Below are 20,494 nucleotides of genomic sequence, written 5' to 3' on the forward strand. Positions count from 1 at the left end.
AGTCCTAGATAACAAAGTTTATGCTGCTGACATTACAATTCTGATAATACACTACAGTGACACCCTGTGGACAAGCATTGCAAGTGCTGCATGTAGTCTCACTGAATAATTTTTGTACAGAGCTGTGAACTGCATGTGTCCTTCAAAAAGTGGCAGAGAGCGGCCAGCATGAAGCCAACAATGGAAAAGTACTGATGAGGCTGCGGCAACTAGTCCAATTCACTGCCATTAGCAGTGAATTGGACTTGGACAGGGCTGATTACTTTGCCTTATATATCATACTACAATAAAAAAAAAAAATTCATCTTACAAAACTTTTTAAAATGTATTGAACTATTGGTCAGCCCAAATTTTCTGTGAGTAAAGTAAAAAAAAAAGCAGAAATAATATATTCATTTGATTTAGATCTGTTTTATGTTTAGCTATAAAATTGAGGGTTTTTTTCTAAAAAAAAACCAAAAAACTTTTATACTATTATTTCAATTTAACAGTGAAACTGGAAGTACAAACCAAGCTTCCAGTTCCACATATGCTCATTTCATTATTAAATATACTGTCTCTAATTTTTGCTTGCTCTTGTGGACTGATGTGTAATGTCAGTCAATGTTTAGCCAAAATAAGGATTCTATGGGGTAAATTTACTAAACGTCGGTTCTGATATTTGGGGGATTTTTCATCGTTTTTGCAAACCGGCCATTTACTAAAGGCTAAGCCAACGAAAAAAACGTCCAAATGACCGACTTTGGAACATTTTAGAAAAACGGACCAACAAATTATTTTTTTAAATAGACAAGAATAGGAGCCCCAGATTTACTAATAGGAGCCATTAGATTTACTAATGGTTGGCTTTAAAACCGACCGTAAAATTATGGCAAACCTGCCCAAACATTAGACCTGCCTGTGGCAGGCGAGTTTGGGAGAAGCACTGTGATCTGTGCAGGCTTTATTAGGTTTAAAAAGAAATAACTATTTTAAAAAGTTTAAAATTAATAAAGGGTGTGGAGTCCCCTCCCCCAAAATCAATAATCAGACCTCTTAGCCTGGTTTAGTATTTGGAAATGGGGGGGGGGGAAACGGTGTGGGGATTCTGCCTTTTTTCTAATAACTATCACCGGACCGGACCAGCCGGGGGAGGGGGCGGTAATGCTATAGCAGGGAGACACACTGCGTGGGATCCCCCTGCCATAATGTTATCCCTCCGGCTGTGTCAGTGCGTTGCTAGTTATTGGAAAATAGGGGGAACCTCACAACATTTCCCCCCCTATTTTCCAATACAAGTTCAACCGCAAAGGTTCAAGGCTGATTATTAAGGGGGAGGAGCTCCACGCATTTTATTGCCCCACATATTTAATCCTTTGTTCACATTTTAAGCTAATGAAGCCTGCACAGATCATAGTGTTCACAGTGATCTGTGCAGTGCTTCACCTCCGAAGGTTTGCCATCGGATCTGCTGCAATATAAGGGTTTGAAATCCACCTGGTAACAGCATAGGATTTCGAATAGCATTCAAAACTGATGCATGCTGGTTTTTTAGACTGCATTCTGACGTTGTTACCAGTCGTAGACTTTGAATTTTGAAAGACTCAAAACCCCCTATAATAATTTATTATTGTTAGGAAGTGCTTAACACACAGCAATTGACACACACTCATACTGACACACAAACACTGACACATTGACAGAAACCACCCCACCACCACCTATTCCTCTTACCTTGGAGGTCTCTGTTGGACAAATTGAAGGTATCCACTCCCCATGCTCTTGTTACGTCTATGACAGTACTTGAGCCCCAGAGTACCTCGTACAGGCAGACACACTACATCAATTCCCTGTTTCGTCCAAGGTTGCAACATTGGTTGGGCCAAGTAAGAAGAAAGTTGGGGGTGGACTTGAATTGATCCCTCAGCATTTTTGGTGTAGAATCAGCACGTTCTCATGTCACAATGAATCAAATATACAAATATAATTTACGGAAAAGTCAATGGACTATTGTATCATAAAGTAAATAATGATTTGTGATAAAAGGTTAATTAAGGTACATCTTGGACAGTGATGATATACTAATAAAGGAAAAAGAGAGAGAGAAAGGTGGGGGTTAGAGAGAGAGAGAGAGTTGGAGAAAAATAAAGCTCACAGATGGGCAGAATGATAGGGCAGTGGGAGAATATTATTATATTGTCAGTCATTTATAATGAACTGATAGGTGAAGTAGTCATGCCAACAAAATGGCTGCCACAGCATACATAGACGACAGGACAAGTACACCGTAAACGAAAAGAAAAACACACTCCATAAATATGATAAAAAGAAATTATTTTAATACAGTTTTAGAGGTTATATGTATATGTGCATTTTGCATAATACTGGTAAATGAATACTACACCCAAAAGGGTGGTGCGCAGCATAAAATTATACTTCTCACCTTCCAATGCTCCCACCCTTCAGTTCCCATACAAATAGCTGTGTCATACATATAGAAACGTCTGTCATGCAGCAGTTCTGTATAATGAGTTTCCACAGAAGTGAGGGAGAGCAATGGGGGCAAATATTACATTTCAAAACAAGGGGGTTGTGCTTCACCAACAATCACAATGCAACATTGTAAGTATGAGGGGGCTATGATTTGTGCCAGCAAATAGCCCTCATATGGAATGTCAGATTACTACAAGAATGTGTCAGGGCCATACTGAGGGGGATATGTATTAAGCTTTGGAAAGAGGTAGAGTGGAAAAGTTGCCCAAATTAACCAATCGGCTTCTGTCATTTCAAAATTTGTGCTACATAAATGACAGCTAGAAGCTAAACTTCTCCACTTTATCTCACTCCATGGCTTGATACATCTCCCCTTGAGGGCGGTGCAACTGGTGCCGCTGTGCAAGGTGCATTTAAGGCCAAGTGTGCAACATGGTCGCTGCCTTAGCGGCACCTGAATCCAGTTTCTATGGCGACGTGACTGGCTCTCATCTTCCTGCTCCCAGCCTCATCCCCCGTAACGACCATGATGTCACATGCATTGGGGGTGGCGGCAGCCCAGAGAGCAAAAGTGCCTTAGTACGGAACTGGAATATGTAATATAAGTCTAATAACTGCACAAGTAATAGGCTACACAGTCACATGCATATTCTCGTAATATACAGTTAAGCGACCTGTGGCTTTTTAGCTGTTGAGGATCTACAAGTCTTGACTTTCAGTTCCACATTACCTGTAAAGCTGCAGGTTTTCTATTGTCCTACTACAATAATTTAGCTAAATAATTCCTGTAATCAGCTGGACTTGAAACATCATGTATAAGTATTAGTCCATACATATCATGTACTAAAACAGCCTGAGGCAAGATTAATCTAGCTGTGGTTGAATTACAATTCTCTATATATAAGAAAACAGAGTAAAAATATTTTATCTACAGTAAAAGATGCTTAGTACATACCGTAGTGCAATCATGTAATAAAATGGCACAGCACTTGGGGCTTATTCTAGGTGGCCGCAGGGGCGGCCGCCTCTTTTGTCTCAGCCGACCTGTGGCTTTAAGATAATATCGTGGCTGATTCTGAGATGCCCACTTGCAGCCGCGTTAATCTATCGCAGTGCGTCATTAGTTTTTAAGCAAATGGTTCCAGAGCTAGTAATCAAGGAAAACTGAGTAAACGATTTTGGGATAACTGCTGCTCAACTATATTGAGTATGAAAGTTTGTCCCCAACAAACAACACCACGAATAATAAATAAGTCCATCCACTTTCATCTTTTCTCTCCATCTTTAATACATGTTTGTCCCTCTTGTGGTAGTACAGCCTGCAGTGACACTGTAGATATGCCATTTAAAAGCTCAGTATGGCTTACATTACGCTGACACCACTGACAAACCTGTCTATCCTACAGAAGATATGAGCAGGAAGTCAGAAGAATGGGGGGCTGGAAGACGTTGCGTAGGGTACAAAGATGCTCATAAACTAGGGATGCACCAGATGGCGCCAAATTCCGAATTACTTCCAAATATCCAACCAGGATATATTGCATATTAAAATCAAATAAAAGTAGCCTGAATTATATGCTTCTATGTGTAATTTTAGCTCACTGAAGTGAAGACATCCAGATTATAAGCAACTTCTTTTATAAACAAATTCCTGGAATGTTTTATCTCTATAAGAATCAGACATGGGAACTAAACTGGTCACAGCAGGGACGTGCAGTCAGGGTAGGCAGAGCCTCCCGTGTCATACTCCTGAGATTTTATATAAAAATGATTAGAATAATACAAAGAAGTTATGTAGAACTTATAAACATCTTCTTTGTTTATTGTAATCATTTTTATAGTTAACACTCACCAGCTTTGTGGCGCTGCCTCGGACTGCAGGGAGACGAGAGATGAGGCAGCAACAGCTCAGCCTAGCTACTGTATAGCCAGACACTGCTTGCAGAGCTGGGGGTGGGGCGACACTACGGGCAGTAAGCTGCACAGAAAGAGAGCTAATAGAGGCATGCCTCAGAGTATGGGTGGCGTTCCTGGAGCACTGATAGACACCCTGGATGTGTCATGTGACCAGGAAGTGCACTGCAGTGTTTAGAGATCGGAGCTCAGCAGCAAGAGAAGACACAGTGATGCAGGTAGGAGAATCAATGGACACTGAAGCTTAGTGTAGTGGGGGAGAGTTACAGTGAGTAGGGGGTGAGCCAGGCTCCCAGCACTCAGACCCATCTCCATGTGTGCCACCCCAGCCATTGACCTCACTGCACATTACTGCGTCAGTCCTCAAACCTCTCCATTCCCACCAGAGAAGAATGACCACTACCATTATCCAATGTAAGAAACAACATTTGTTTCAGTGATTCTAGTGTAAAATATGACTCAATAAGGCTTAGAATAATAAGACGTATGGCCTGATTCAGAGGTGACACATCTGTGCGTATGTATGTGTAAGGACTGAGCTCTCTAAACTTTAAAGCTGCACTACCATCTAGAAAAGAGTTATTTTTCTGCAGTCCCCCTCCTGTATCAGAGCCCTGATGGCAGCTACAAGCAGCTATTGTTCCCGGGTCCTGCTACAGGCAGCCAGTTGTTCTGGACCCTACTACAGGCAGCCATAGGCCATTGTTTCCAGGCCCTGCTACAGGCAGCCATCGTTCCTTGACCCTGCTGGTTCTATTTCACTCAGAACATTAAAATAGAGGCAGAGAGGTGGTGTGAGAAAGAAGTCCAATCATAAACTGCATGGATAGTAAGGGACAGAAATAGAACAACAGAGGGGCCAGGAAAAAATACTGTAGTGTTTTCCAGGGCAGAAATAAGTGCAACATAGATCTGGGGATGTAAATTATCAAGAAGCATAGGAGGTGTGATCACTGCAGTGTGGGTGTGGCCAGTGCAGTGTGGGTGTGACCAGTGCACTGTGGGTGTGACCAGTGCAGTGTGGGTGTGACCAGTGCCATGTAGGCATGTACAGAACCTACACGATCAGCCCCAATGTCTCCATAAACTCATCAGAATTGAAACTTTGTATCACTATGTGAGAGCAATAGAAATACAATTTTAATACATATGATTTATGGCCAGACGGCCAGCTGGGAGCCTAGTCACCATCATGCTGTGATGATGCTATGCCCTCCAACCATCCTGCTGTGGGAGGGGACAGCCCCACTTTCTGGGGAATGTCCTGCCACCCCACCGCGGGCCACAGTGTTCCACAGTGGGGAAAAATTGGGGGGTAGCACTAGGGTTGCAGAGAGCTAGGCCAAGCCCTGGTACTTTTGTGAGGGCATAGCCTAATTTTGGGAGGCGTGGCCATGCCCCCCTTAGAAAAAAAAAATCTAAACAAAAATAATAATAATTGGAGCATGCTGAACAAGGGTGCACTGTGAGCTCCTCAGCCAGGGGCAAATCCAGGCAGAGGAGACTGCTGGCCCCACTGCAGCCCAGCACACAGCAATGTGTGTTGGGGAGAGAGGCTTCTGACAGGTAAAATGGAGGGGGGGGGTGTCGGTGGATCCAGGCCCCTACCGGTCCCCTCCAACAAGCCTGTTCCCCCCCTCTCAGTGCCCTTGGGTAGCACTCTGTCACTACTTGCACACAGCATCTATACAGTACAAGGAGAGCATGATCAGTCCAGAATCTACAGGAGTGCTGGGCATGTCCCCAGAGGGATGAAAATGGGGATGTGTTGTGAGGCCATGCCCATTCCCGCGAGGCTACACCCCCTTTTCAGGCATGCTTAACTCTAAGCCTAACCCTAATCCGGCGGATGTGGCTTTAGTCGCAGGTTGCAGGTTTAGTTGCAGGTTACCGCTAATGTTGCAAAACCGTGATTGCGGTGTTATTTATGTCAACATCATAGCTGTTAACGTTATGTGGGCTGCATTCCCATGCAGATTATAGATACTCTGAACTGGCATTTATAGACTCTACAATTGCTAGTTCCATGTCTTCAATCATTGCTATATGGCATTGCTTTACATGCCGTGCTTAAAGCAGCAATCTCACATGCAAGTTTAATATGTTCTTAAAGTAGCATGTTAGTACATTTAAGCAGGCATTCGATAGTGAGTTGTACAAAAACAGCTAAGAAAAATGACAATCACCAGAGAAAAAACATGAATAGCTCACATACTCCCAGCATGTCAAGTGATGGCAGAGGGAAGGTGGGGGAGTTGGCATGGTGAAAAGAGAGTTCAGAAGGGGATTCCAAAGCCTCTCTGCTCACTGTCATTTGATTGTAGTTGCCATGACAGTCCATGCCACTGTTTATAATTATGGATCATTAATAACTTGAAGAAATGAAAATAGGGAAAATGTTAACTACTAACATTATAGCCTAGAACTATACTGTAAATTATGGGATTGCTGCTTTAAGAGCCATCATTTTATTCCCTTGAGTGACATTACTTTTACTCTGAGAACTGAGAGACACTTCTCAAATGCACCTAGAACAGGGATTACTAAATGACCATACAATACATATGCTTCATGTCATAGGCACTGAAAATAATGAATACTGCATTGCATGTTTGCCATGAAGCCTATATGTGCTATAGAACCTGCACTGTTTATAGGGATGAATGATCCCTATCTTTAATAGCAGCATTCACACATTCACACATTTTTGGCCTTCAATGTTGGCACATGAAATCTAATAAAAAAATGTAGTTGCAATAATAAGCAATATGTCAGTTCACAGTGTTCATTGCAATTAGCACGTTAAACCTCATCAGACTGTATTGTAAATGTGTACACATATTCAATAACTGCCTATCATCATTGCATTACAGAAAACATATGGAGACCCATAGGTGGGTATAGGCTGGATTCAGCTTCACAGGGGAGGACTGGAGTGTATACACTACAGTATAGTTGGACAGAGCTGGAGAGGGGAATCTAAGTATGACCAGCCTGCTATTAGGAAGCTCTGAGTGTGATGACATTTTAAAGAGCTTACTTGATTTTGTCCGATTGCTGTGTCAGTGAATCACATTCAAAATATTTGATCAAAGTATCCATATATCCTAAAAAAAAAACTATACTGCTGTAATGACATTATGCCCTGAAATCTGCTATCTTCATAAAGACAATATTGAGAAGAACATTCCACCTCTTTATGACATACAGTTTGTCACAATGGAAGAGTAATACTGCAGCGCCCCAATATCTGGTGTATACCAAATGTGAGACTAGTGGAGGGGGAGGGTCATTTACTAATATACGAGCAACATGCATAGTCATAGATAGGAACTCCGCAGTCCCTGCCCTAGAATCATGCAATCAGATGTAAGGACTCCAGCTCCTCTACCCAACACTTCTACTGTGTAAGGTAAGAGATATGGGGGGTTCATCAGGAAAGTGAGCTCTTGTTTATAGATTGTTACACGCCTTTTCCCCTATGTCCACCAATGAAGAGGAAGGGGTGTGTCCTACTATGATATGCAGTGAAGATTAAAAGCACTAGGCCCTGCTTCCATATCTGCTCAGCTGTGAGTTAAGCTGGCTACACACTGATAGATATATCGTCCGTTCATTTGGACGGGCAAAATATATCTATAGTGCATCACCGGGTGTGTACAGCGGATATGTCTGAACGACGTAGTTCACAGACATACTGTAAGATCTGCTGTGCAGTACAGCACATGGACGATATATCTGAAAGATATATCGGTCATCTGCTTGTGTGTACAGGCGACTCACCGATCGCCCGTACACATGCTGTGGCACCTGGCGGTGATTGACAGCTCAACTGGGCGGGCGATTTAAATGCCATTTGAGCTGTCAAGCCCAGCACATCAGGCAGACCAATATGGTAAGTGTGTATACACTTAGCAATCATCAGATAGGTAAGCGGGTCGGCCTAGTGTGTACCCACCTTTAGACTGAGCTGATATAATGCCCAACAGCTTTCAATCTAGCTGACTCCTCCCACACTATACTTGTGGTTGGGTTTCATATGCATGGTTAGTGAATGGTCTCTAAAAGTGTTAGAATTCTAAAATGCATTTTACATATGTATAATCTCCAAGAACATTGATGTTTGTACCATAGAGAAGGGGCTAATAACAAGTCCACACAGAGTAGCTATAACATCAGGTCCACAAGCATTCCCACACATTGGTCTGTCGTATTTCACTTGACCCCACAGCAGAAACTTGAGTGGTATCTGTCGTTCTGGTGGTCCAGGTCCAAAAACCGCTAAGATTCGTTGGGATAGAAACCAAGTTTAGCCACTGACATCTCACGGCGTAGTCTCATGATCTCCCAGAATATTAGCTCCGCTATGGGGGTAACAAAAAGAGAATGTTGTAGTGCATATATATTTATAATAATAATAATAATAATAATAATACAATTCTATAGCATTTTAATAATCACTTTAAGCAAGTATAGATGTATATTGTTATAATATTTTTACAGTTTACAGTATGGGAACAGACACTGATCTGTATCCTGTACTCAGAATGCGAAGTACTAATTTGCCGCTATAGGGGTCTATGTCCTAAACCTTGGCGAGGGATAAAGTGGATGGAGATAAAGTACCAAGCAATCAGCTCCTAACTGTCACTGTTACAGGATGTGGGGTCTATTTACGAAGCCTTGGATGGAGATAAATTGGACGGAAATAAAGTACCAGCCAACCAGCTCCTAACTGTCATTTTTCAAACACAACTTGTGACATGACAGTTAAGAGCTGATTGGCTGGAACTTTATCTCCGTTCACTTTATCTCCATCCAAGGCTTAGTAAATAGATCCCTATGTTTGAAAAATGACAGTTAGGAGTTGATTGGCTGGTGCTTTATCTCCATCCAAGGCTTAGGCCCTGATTCAGAGCCGCTTGCAAAAAGTGAGCGCTCGCTCTGAATCAGGGCGGCCGCTTTTTAAAAGAAAACTGGCTTCCAGGCCGCTCGTTAAGCTGTGGGTGACCACCTATAGCTTTTGCGAGCGGCCAGGTGATGGTGGTGGCGATGGTCGCGACCATTTGGCTTGCGACGAGACCCTTGTGGTAGGGTCTCATCTGCCGCAAGCCCCAGTGAGCTTCCGGCTCTAATAGAGCCGGAAGCTCACTACTGACATTACTCGTGATGACAGTAGGGCCGCCCTCAAACAGCAGGTGTTCCTTTGGGAATGCCTCCATTTGGCCAGCCACCCCCCTCCCCAACTACATCGACAGCCGCCCCGTTTGTAGCGAGCACTGGAGAGAGTGAATTTCTCACTCGCTCCGGGGCTTGCGCATGCACAATGCCCCACCATCGACACGCTTGCGAGCGCATAGCGCTTGCGAGCGGTTCTGAATCAGGCCCTTAGTACATTGACCCCATATTTACATGAAGGATAAGCTGTGATACTGGGAATTATAATCAGCATAATATAATAAGAAGAGGTACTGTGCAATCAGTCCATAGACAGTGTAATAGATAGTAATAACCAATATTACTATCCACATTAGGACACTACTGAATGTCAGGGGGAAACATATAATAGTGTCAGAATGATACTTCTGGCGGTTTAAGACCCTGATTCAGAGATGGACGTAATGCTGATGTTGGCGCAGTTTGAGCGATTATCTGTAATCTGCGCATGCCTCAAGTCTTATTTTCGCTGTTGCTCGCAGTGAGGATTTATTTGCAAAGTGACTGACAGGCAGGGAATGAGGAGGTGGTGACTCAAATGTGTTGCAACTGTTTTCGGGGGCGTCTCAGTTCCCGTGGCCATTCTGCGCAACCAGAGGGTTATTCAGAAATCAACTGATCTGCGACCAAGCTGCGTCTTTGTACAGTAGCTTGGATTTGCGATACCCAGCGTCTGCGACATTTGTATTTTTATTCACATGCGCTGTGTACATCTCTGAGTCATAAAGTCTAAAGTGTAATCTCCTTACTATATCTAACAATCAGGTGAAAATGTAGCGTTAGCGGAGTATACTCAGCACTAAGACACAGCCATACAGGATGTGGTAGCACTGGAATGTATTTAAAGTTCAGCCGCCGGAGGGGTTTTGGAGTAACCAGAATGCTTCCGCGCTACGGCGTCATCGTTATTGTACAATCAGGTAAGCGCCTTTCTTACAGATTGAGAAGTAGGAGTAACCCATTTTTTTCTGCGTTTAAACGCCGGCAATGGCAGCCTGTCTCACGCCTTTCGCCCGGCCGTCTGAATGCCCGATTCGCTCGAAGTGCTTGTTATCCTATGGGGTAGCAAACACTTTTGTGCGAGATCCCACTGCCAAAAAGTGCGGCGGCTGCCGTACAGATTCGGCTGGGTGAATGGATTCGCCCTTAATTGATTTCCCCCTTGATGAGAAAGGACACATCTGTATGTTACCTATTCCGATCTGCAATATGGCCAGCTCTGCAAGCTAAGCAACATGTGCGGCACTCCTAAGATGCCGGGGCCTCTCCAACTGTGAACAAATTTGCAGAGGCTCACTACTAGTGCATGCCCAGAAGAAGTCCAGACGCCACCTGCATTTTTCTAACCACCCCCCGTTACCTCCCTCAAATGCTGACTGTCTGTCCCTCGCTTTGCAAATAAATCCTCTCTGCTACCGCTGTTGCTAATCCATGGCTGAGACTGCGCAGTGCCGCTGTGTTGCATGCATAGTAGCATTTTGCTAATATTTTCACAATCCTTATTGTAAAGTGTATTCCTAGTGCTCAATTCAAACCCAAAGATGGTGGCTTTGTGAAGTACTCGTGCGTGCTTTCAATAGGCAGAGATGTTAACGTGCTACATACACTGTTATGATGAGAAAAATGTCCACCAAGGTGGGCTGACCCTTCAGTCTTATTGTCTGGTAGGCAGGGGCGTAGCCAGAACTTTATGGGCACAATAGCAACATTTTGAAGGGGCACCTGTCATAATGGTTTAAGAGAGGCACCTCTCCGCAGCAGTTGTGAATTTTATGCCCCATAATAGTGCCTTTGTTCATTTAGCAGTGCCCTAGCTAATGTCATGCCCCATAGTAGTGCCCTAGTTTATTGTATGAACCATAGTAGTGCCTAGTTTATTTTATGAACCATATTAGTGCCCTAGTTTATTTTATGAACCATAATAGTGACCTAGTTTATTTTATGAACCATATTAGTGCCCTAGTTTATTTTATGAACCATATTAGTGCCCTAGTTTATTTTATGAACCATAATAGTGCCCTAGTTTATTTTATGAACCATATTAGTGCCCTAGTTTATTTTATGAACCATATTAGTGCCCTAGTTTATTTTATGAACCATATTAGTGCCCTAGTTTATTTTATGAACCATAATAGTGCCTTTGTTCATTTAGCAATGCCCTAGCTAATATCATGCCCCATAGTAGTGCCCTAGTTTATTTTATGAACCATAATAGTGTCCTAGTTTATTTTATTAACCATAATAGTGCCTTTGTTCATTTAGCAATGCCTTAGCTAATGTCATGCTCCATAGTAGTGCCCTAGCTATGTCATGCCCCATAGTAGTGCCCTAGTTTATTTTATGAACCATAGTAGTGCCCTAGTTTATTTTATGAACCATACTAGTGCCCTCGTTCATATCATACTTACCGACTTCCTATAAGTCCTTTCCGGGAGCAGCCCTGAGAGCTGCTACTGCAGGCCAGTTCGGGGGGCGGTGCCAGACCATTGACGTAATTAGGCTGTGCCTCTTTCCCGGAAAAGGCCACTGGAGGGGGCAGGGCTACATGATGTGATTGCCCCAAAAATTCCCCATTAAATCTCCCCATCCTGCCTGCTTCACTAGGAAGTGGGCAGGATGCAGGAGATCTGCCTACACTTCCAGGGGTGCAGGGGGCTACCCGAAAGATCGTGAGCCTCCCACGACTTCCGGGAGTGTAGGCAAGTATGGTTCACATTACACATCACTTTGTAGGGCTTCCAGTACACATTATGCTATTCAGTACCCCCAATTCACATTATGACATACAGTGTCTCCAGTTCATATTATGCCACATTATAGTGCTCTCCAGTTCATATTATTTCATAGTACAATGACCAGGTCAGATAACGCGACATTACAGTGCCCTCCTGTTCACATTATGCCACATTTCAGTACCCAATTCAGATTATTCCACATTACAGTGCCCAGTTCAGATTATGCCACATTACAGCATACTTGCCAATGTTTAAGTTTTCCTCCCTGAGGAGGAAAAGCAAGTGGGCAGTGATGGGGGCGGAGCCTGACAGTTTGCGTCATTAAGCCCCATCCCCTCGCTATAAATTTCCGCTAATAGTGCATATTTAAATGGGGTGGGGCCAAATAACGTGACTCTTGTACAATTGCTTAATTAAGCCTCGCCCCCTACGCGGGACTCCCGATCTTCTTGAAGATTCTCCCCATTCTGCCCACTTCACTTGAAGGTGGGCAGGAATGCGGGAGAAGTGCCTATGGTACCCTGGGTGCGGGGGGTTGCCCGAAAAATCGTGAGCCTCCTGCGACTTCCGGGAGAGTAGGTATGTATGCAGTACAGTACCCCTTTAAAACTCTAGCATCAACTACACACCTCTCACCGAGGGCCTCATTTATCAACAAGTTTTATGAACTAGAAGGTGGGCAGGAATGCGGGAGAGGTGCCTATGGTACCCTGGGTGCGAGGGGGTTGCCCAAAAATCGTGAGCCTCCCATGACTTCCGGGAGAGTAGGTATGTATGTAGTACAGTGCCCCTTTACAACTCTAGCATCAACTACACACCTCTCACTGAGGGCCTCATTATTCAACAACTTTTATCAACGAGTGATTAAAAACTGTTACGTATGATAAATGATGCTACAGCCAATCAGCTCCCAACTGTTGTCTGTTTGAAAAATGACAGTTGGGAGCTGATTGGCTGGAGCACCATTTTTTATCACTCGTTGGGAATGATAAAACTCGTTGATAAATGAAACCCCCAATTGCTTGGCAAACAAATCTGGAAAACTGGTATGCAACTATATAACCTGGGTCCGGGGCACCCACTATAGTTTTGCCCATGTAGGTAGGACAAGCACTGGGTCTACTTACTGTCTTGGCGCACCAGACCTTGCTGTATGTAACGGATGTAAGTGAAGAAATTGCACACTGCTGTTATCTACAGGAGGGAAAGGACACCATGAGAGAGCTGAAACACAGACAGCGATGACATCCAGCGTAGAATAGGAAGCAGATGGGAAATTATTGTAAAGCATTGTGACAATGATGTGAAGGAGTATAAGAGGCAGATGAAGCTATAATACCAGAATACAAATAGTGGCAAAAAATAGTAACACATTATACATTTCCCTAATGATAAAAGCTCACAGATTTGTACTGCCACCACACGTTACGATGCCTGCCTACTGAACTGACAGCTCGCACTATGGGCCTGACTCAAGAGGGCTTGCTAATGCACGGCTGCGGGAATATGCAAATGCTAATCTCAGCCTTCCTTTTGTGATCCACAGCGCGATGGCATGCACGAGCGGTGAGACGCCCACTTTCAAGCTGTGTGGTCTGTGCATTTGCGGTGGAGATTATAAACACAGGGCTGTAACTTCTGGCACGTGCATAAGGAAGTGGAAAACGTGCACTGATTGGAGGAGCTTCAGAGAGGCTGTGTGTTTTGCATGTGAGAACTGGCTGATAGCAGGAATGCTGGGTACAGGAAGTTTGGTGTGTGTGAAGAGAGCTGGCTGCACGTGGAGACTGGACAGAGCAGAGAGCTGGAAGGAGCTCTAAGCAGGGCCGGATTAAGGGGGGGGCGACAGGGGCGGTCGTCCCTGGGCCCCCACACACAGAGGGCCCCCACACTGGGTCGGGGTGACCCTGCCGAGAACAGGTGCCGGTGGCACCTGTTCCCGGGAGGAGGGTGTTCTGCAGCTGCATGCAGCAGCACAGTCAGTGCTGCTGCATCAGCTTGGGGCAGAGCGGTAGTGTGGACGGCACATAAGTGCCGTCCGCACTACACAGCACAAACACACAGCCGCCGGTGCCGGTAGCTGTGTGTTTGTTTTAGCAGCCGATGAGAGTCAGTCAGACTCTCATGGGCTGCTGCTCCCACTGCGGGAGCCTCCGTCTTCCGGCTCCCACAGTGGCTGATGGGAGAGACGCCTTGACATCTCTCCCATCATGCAGAGCGGGCCGGCCTGGGAGGACGCTGGATGGAGGAGCAGACGACAGTGCGGGGATTAAGGTAAGTGGAAGTTGTTTTTTTGTGTGTGTGTGTGTGTGTCTGGGGGGGGGTTACTAGGGGCACTGAAGGGGGTACTACATGGGCCACTGCTGGGGGGGTACTACTACTAGGGGCACTACAATGGGCACTGCTGGGGGATTACTACTAGGGGTACTCCTGGTGGGACTACTGTTGAGGGGGGACTGCTACTGGGGACACTGCTGGGGCAGACTGCTACTGGGGGCACGGCTGGGCTTGACTCTGTGTGGCTTGAAGGGGCCCCCCGCAACTTAGTTGCCCTGGGGCTCCCACAAGCCTTAATCTGGCCCTGGCTCTAAGCATAAAGTCAGCAGTGTGCTGAGAGCAGCATGCGTGTGACAAGCCCGAAGGCAGCACTGGGCTACCCTGGAGAGACTGGGAAACAGACAGCAGAGATATCGCAAAGTGGCTGCACAGTAAGTGTAAAACACAGGGCTGGGAGAAGCAGCAGTGACCTGTGTCGGCAATACAGTACAGCATTACAGCCTGATAATTACCAAGCAACCTTACACGGGATTAAAGGCCAGTATTCCATTACTGCAGTAGTGACTCTGATTAAATATTACAGCAAGGTACCTAGCTCTATTTGTAATACTACAGTAGTGACTGACTAAATACTGCAACACCCTGGAGAACCCTGCACTCGTGTTATCATGTATCCTCCAGTTTACTTCTAAGTACACTAAATACAAGAATAATCAATATATATATATATATATATATATATATAACTAGTGTGTGTGTGTGTGTATATATATATATATATATATATATATATATATGTATATTGTAAATCCATAGTGTTCTGGGAAGTGCAATTGACTTTCATCATAAACGCTTATTAATGGATCCTCAGCTGCCTTTGTTTTTGTGTGCTGATCAGTGAAGATTCAAGACACATCTTATTACTACTCGACTCAATTTATGGGAACTTTCATCTTCTTGAAAAACATTTTATTGAGTTATGCAAAGTTGGTTATAAATGCACTTATACTATAAAGTATACTGTAATCATTTACTGTGTTGTGATGTTTGTAGGAAATATTTAACTGAGGTTATTTGCTTCACTTATTAAGTATTGATGAGCTTTTTTATGTACATTTAGTAATATCTGAAAAGTGATTGCTGCTGTGATTTACTAAAGTGCCTTATTCTTGAATGAGAGGATATTTGTATACCCCTGAATCTGATTTGCTCTACTGATCTTTGATGCAAAGATGTATGTATATATTTTGTTTTGAAACGGACAGTGTACTTGAATAATGTTGAAATCTGCATATTAACAAAATAGAGTATACATATTGTTGATTCTCACAGACCAACATCTTCTTCAAATAAACCAGCTTTCAATGAAGGCATCTGTTAAAAATACCTCTCGTGTAGTCCCACCTTCCTTACCTCTCTGAACCGCACCTTAGAACCTGTGCTGGGTGGAGAAATTCAGGTACCAGGTAAAGTGAAATCGTACTCTGACACCGTTTACCTGGGTATAACATGCGCACTAGCAAAACATCGCGCAAATGCGGGAACATTGGTACTGCGTCCATCTCTGAATCAAGCCCTATGATCTGTCTTTCACATAAATTAACAGAAGTGGATTAAGATGCCTTCTAGAGAAGTAGATTTATTGTAGCACTTACCCTGTACCGGCAGGATGGTGAAATGAAGTAATAATTCCCAGAATCCCCTAGCTTTATTCGGTGGCGGCATGGGCGTGACAAACCACTAAGTGCACATTTCCTAGGAATAGATAAAAACAGAGAAGGATCTAATCGGCATGCTGCACCAGTCATAATATGAATGCTCTTTTCTAGTGCAAGAACCACATTATTCATTAAGTGGTCAGCTACTTCTTGCTGTACCCAGCAAAATCATAGGCATAAGGAGTACCCAGCAAAAACATGGGCATAAGGAGTACCCAGCAAAAACATGGGCATAAGGAGTACCCAGCAAAAACATGGGAATAAGGAGTACTCGTCACCACAGCATTTTGTGATTAGATAGTATTCCAATACACAACGGGGCAGGATTCTGAGTCAGACAAATCTTCTGTAACAAATAGCAAGTTTTACCAGGCAGCGCATGAAAGCTTACGCAGTTTTGTGTACCTACAGTCGATTCTGATTTAGGCAGATTTTCAGTAGATCTTGCTTTGCATGAAATGGGCTGAAACTGGACGCAGGAGATGTGTCTCGCAGGTGTGTCAGAAGAGTGTCATGGGCGTGTCAAATGTAGTGTCATGGGTGTGTAGCTAAAGGTCCATGTGATTCTAATTCGCTACTGAAGATGATGGTTGCGGCCAGGGCCGGCTCCAGGGGTCTGAGCACCCTGTGCCGGCCCAGTACATAGCAACCGAAATTGGGGGCGTGGCCTCATTTCCATATGCCACACCCCCTGTGTGACGTTATTTGAAGCCCAGCCCGTCACTGGCTGGGCTTCCCATGTGCGCGGTATACATTCACACTCCGGAGGTCCAGCACCGCCGCACAGCTGCGGCGGTGGGGATCCCCAACCTCCCGATTTGACCACCCGCGGGCCACTTCAGCCCACGGGTGGAATAGCGGGACAGCACTGTCCTGCTGAAATCGGGATGTTGGGGAGGGGTGCGTCCTCTATGGGTGGCGCCCCTGTGTGACTGCACTGGTCGAACACCCCTAGAGCCGGCCCTGGTTGCGGCGATTTCTGTAAAATAACTGGGTGGCGCAGCTTCCCGCTTGCAGTCGCACAGATTCTTGCATTAGTGGAACGGAATCTCGCATTAGCATAAAGTAGTGATCAGGCTACTGGGGAGATAGTTGAAATTCCGACTTTTCGGGATGCCGGCACCCTGAATGCCTGCGCCGGAATCCCGACACCACACATAATCTGGTGCCAGGGGGGAGGGTTAGGATTAGGCATTAGGGGAGGATTATAGTTTGGCATTAGGGGTGGGAGGGTTAGGTTTAGGCACTAGGGGGGAGGTTAGGTTTCGGGTGCGAGGAGGGAGGGTTAGAAGTAGGTTTAGGATACTTACCGACAAGTGTCAGTATCCTAACCCTGTTGGGATCCCGAGCGCCGGGATCCCATACCCAACACGGCTACCGCGCTATATGCAAGGGCAGTCATTTTGTTTAGACTCAGAATCAGGCCCAGGAGGTTAATTTTACAAACTCTTACATAGATTACATATTTTGTTTTTAACTATCGTATCTCCTTTTCTTGCCAACTGGTCTGACACAAGTGACATTGTACATACAGTAGTAGAGGCTCAGATTCTGAAAGTATTAAATAGAAACTTCAAATAGAAGAGTTTTCTCCTTAACCACTTAACATTAAATGCAGACTTGGCAATCCCATATCCATCCGAAATATAGACACACAGATCTATGCATGTCATGTGACAACAGAGGGGACAGGAGGAGGGGCCAGAAGTTACAATTTTATTTCATATGCATGAAAAACAAACACTATACCTAGAACTGCAGTAAAAGTTCTGCCTATGTTCCTTCCTATTACAAAATCTACTAAATCTGTATTAAATTTAATAAAGACCCCCACGGTGGTTTTATGTGAGTTACCCCCCTGGTTCTGTCCCTCTCCCCACCTATAATGTACACTTTGATAATCACTGCTAGAGATGAGCAGCCTCTGACTTCTATAGCTTATGTAAGAGCTAGCAATGCACCTAATAGTAAACATTCTGTTGCCTTACAGAAAATCCATGAGCAAAGACCACTCATCCTACATCATGGTCACCATGTCACTGAGCAGACGAGGTGTATTAAGGAACCACAGTACTTGGAGAGAACACCTGCTCAGCCTCTCCACCTCCTATGGGGGCATGGCTAGTATTGAAGGCATCCCTTCAGCCACACTCGGATCCCTAAACCCACGCTACACCCCTGGCTTTATTTAGACGATAGGTCTATACATAAACCCCTATATTAACAGTACATCCTATGTGTTACTAAGCTAAATAATATATATGATGCCCTAACTCTAACCAGAATTTCACCTGTCAACAGACATGACTAATACTATACTGGAAGGTAAAGCTCTCTTCCATGCATCACTTGAACCTGCAGACAGTGGAGTAAGAAGGCTGACTACTATGGAGTATGGCTTCTGTATATGGTTATTAGCATGATATTTATTTTGTCCAGGCAGAGCTGTTTAATTTCATTGCAGTAGTAGATGATAGAGCGGTTTTATCCAATGGAGAGCAGAGGTGATCTGTGTTGTATCCAAGGGTAATACAAATAGAATAAAATACCTTATCTCCATAACACAAAACTGAGCTGGAGATGACTCCATATAGCAATCCTCAATCATCCTTAGGTCATTTAATAGGGGTGTGTAACCGATGGGTTAAATAATTAATTTCTACATAGGCATAAAAGTTGTAACAAACAACCTGTGTTAGGCCCCATTAAGGTTTGAATAGGACTTGTATTCATATAGTTCTAGTCTCTGCATAGAATGGTCAGACTCAACCTTTGAGGTCAAACAAGCCATATATTGAGAGGCCCTGACTTGTACCTGTCACTATCAGAGATGTATAATGAGCCATCCATAGCTTATATGGTGTTATCAGAAGACAGTGAGCCACATTCCAGTGGGGTGACCATTGTGTAGAGATGCTAAGCATTATGGGTAATTCTACACAAAGGGGCTTTGAAGGAGTCTATATCCAGACATTAGGACACGTCATTACTGCATTTCTTTGTCTGGTAGTATATGTTAATGCTTACAGAGTATGTGCAACAGGTAAGAATGGTCCATGCTATGTTGTACCAATCAGTGCTTGAAACCCAGTTTGTAACTAATATGGGCTTAAAATCCGGAACGCCAACACCCATATTAGGGTATATAAATCAAGACATAGACAAAGGCTCTTCGGCTCGTGCATGGACCTGAGACTGCAGTAGGGTGCATGCAATGTATATTGATCTACCTGGGCGTTATTGAAACGAGAGCTCCCCACATGAAGATAAAGATGAAGTACATCTTTTGTTGAAGAGGATGAACTACCGGTGACATCTGAATACATAGACAAAAGTTGAGTATACTGTATACTTTGTATGTTAATTGTTTGTTGCTTGATAGTTACTTGTAAATAAAGTGTGTTAATTTGTACTCACTCAAATGGTCACGTTTGTGTAACTATTTCATTTTGGTCAGAACGAAACCCACCATTATGCAGGGTGTATCACTAATTTCATTTGTATATGTAATGCCCACAAACAAGCTGAACGTCTGAAGCATGCTTCATCAAATAAACAGTGCATTTGTTTTGAGTATACAATATGGTTAACAACAAAGCATGCAGCAATCATTGCACAATCCTCATGATTCATGGAGAAGTCCAGGTTATGCTCCATGTGCTAGCACAAGCATGTCCACACTCAGATCACACAGTAGAAGCAACATATTAGTTCTGCAGTTACTAGATCAGAGAGAGTCCAAGAAGCCATTCATTAGTGGATTAATAGGAGTTTTTGTGTTGCACTTACGTTACGACCTCCACCCGACACCCACTGAAAGGAAGACAAACAAAAACAAAAAACATATCTGTGGTCAATGGAAGCCTAGATAATGACAGTATATGGAGCCCCAGATTAGCACAGGACATACAGCGTAGCTCTAATCTTTTCCAGTTTTTCTCTCCAAGTTTTTGTTTCTATGCAAATGTAATTTTAGCACTCAAGTATTTACCTGGGGCCTCCGCGTTCCACGGCTGATGCTTTCACCACGGGCAGCAGAGGCTGTATGACCGGTTCCACTGACAGGGTATTATCTGCTACCGCTGTGAGGACCTGTTCCGATAACTAGAACAATATAAAACATGCAGGATTAGGACATTGCTCATTGGGGGGAGATGTATT

General features: G+C 44.1%; 1 protein-coding gene across 4 annotated transcripts in view; it reads right to left on the reverse strand.

Moving 5' to 3' along the window:
* Positions 1–2,296: 2,296 nt before the first annotated feature.
* The window catches only part of RAB3IL1 (RAB3A interacting protein like 1), a 42,178-nt gene continuing 23,980 nt past the window's right edge, over positions 2,297–20,494 (reverse strand). For 2 of the 4 annotated variants that reach the window (XM_088454547.1, XM_088454545.1), the window contains 5 exons: positions 20,325–20,437; positions 20,123–20,146; positions 16,271–16,370; positions 13,466–13,532; positions 2,297–8,750 (listed from right to left, as the gene is read on the reverse strand). In XM_088454547.1, coding sequence (XP_088310673.1) covers positions 8,668–8,750; positions 13,466–13,532; positions 16,271–16,370; positions 20,123–20,146; positions 20,325–20,437 — 387 coding nt within the window. In that variant the 3' untranslated portion in view covers positions 2,297–8,667. The remainder of the gene's footprint in view (positions 8,751–13,465; positions 13,533–16,270; positions 16,371–20,122; positions 20,147–20,324; positions 20,438–20,494) is intronic. The other 2 variants (XM_088454548.1, XM_088454546.1) reach the window with 1 other exon arrangement.

Source organism: Taudactylus pleione, unplaced genomic scaffold (assembly GCF_031769625.1).
Source record: "Taudactylus pleione unplaced genomic scaffold, aTauple2 ptg000619l, whole genome shotgun sequence".
Taxonomy (NCBI): domain Eukaryota; kingdom Metazoa; phylum Chordata; class Amphibia; order Anura; family Myobatrachidae; genus Taudactylus; species Taudactylus pleione.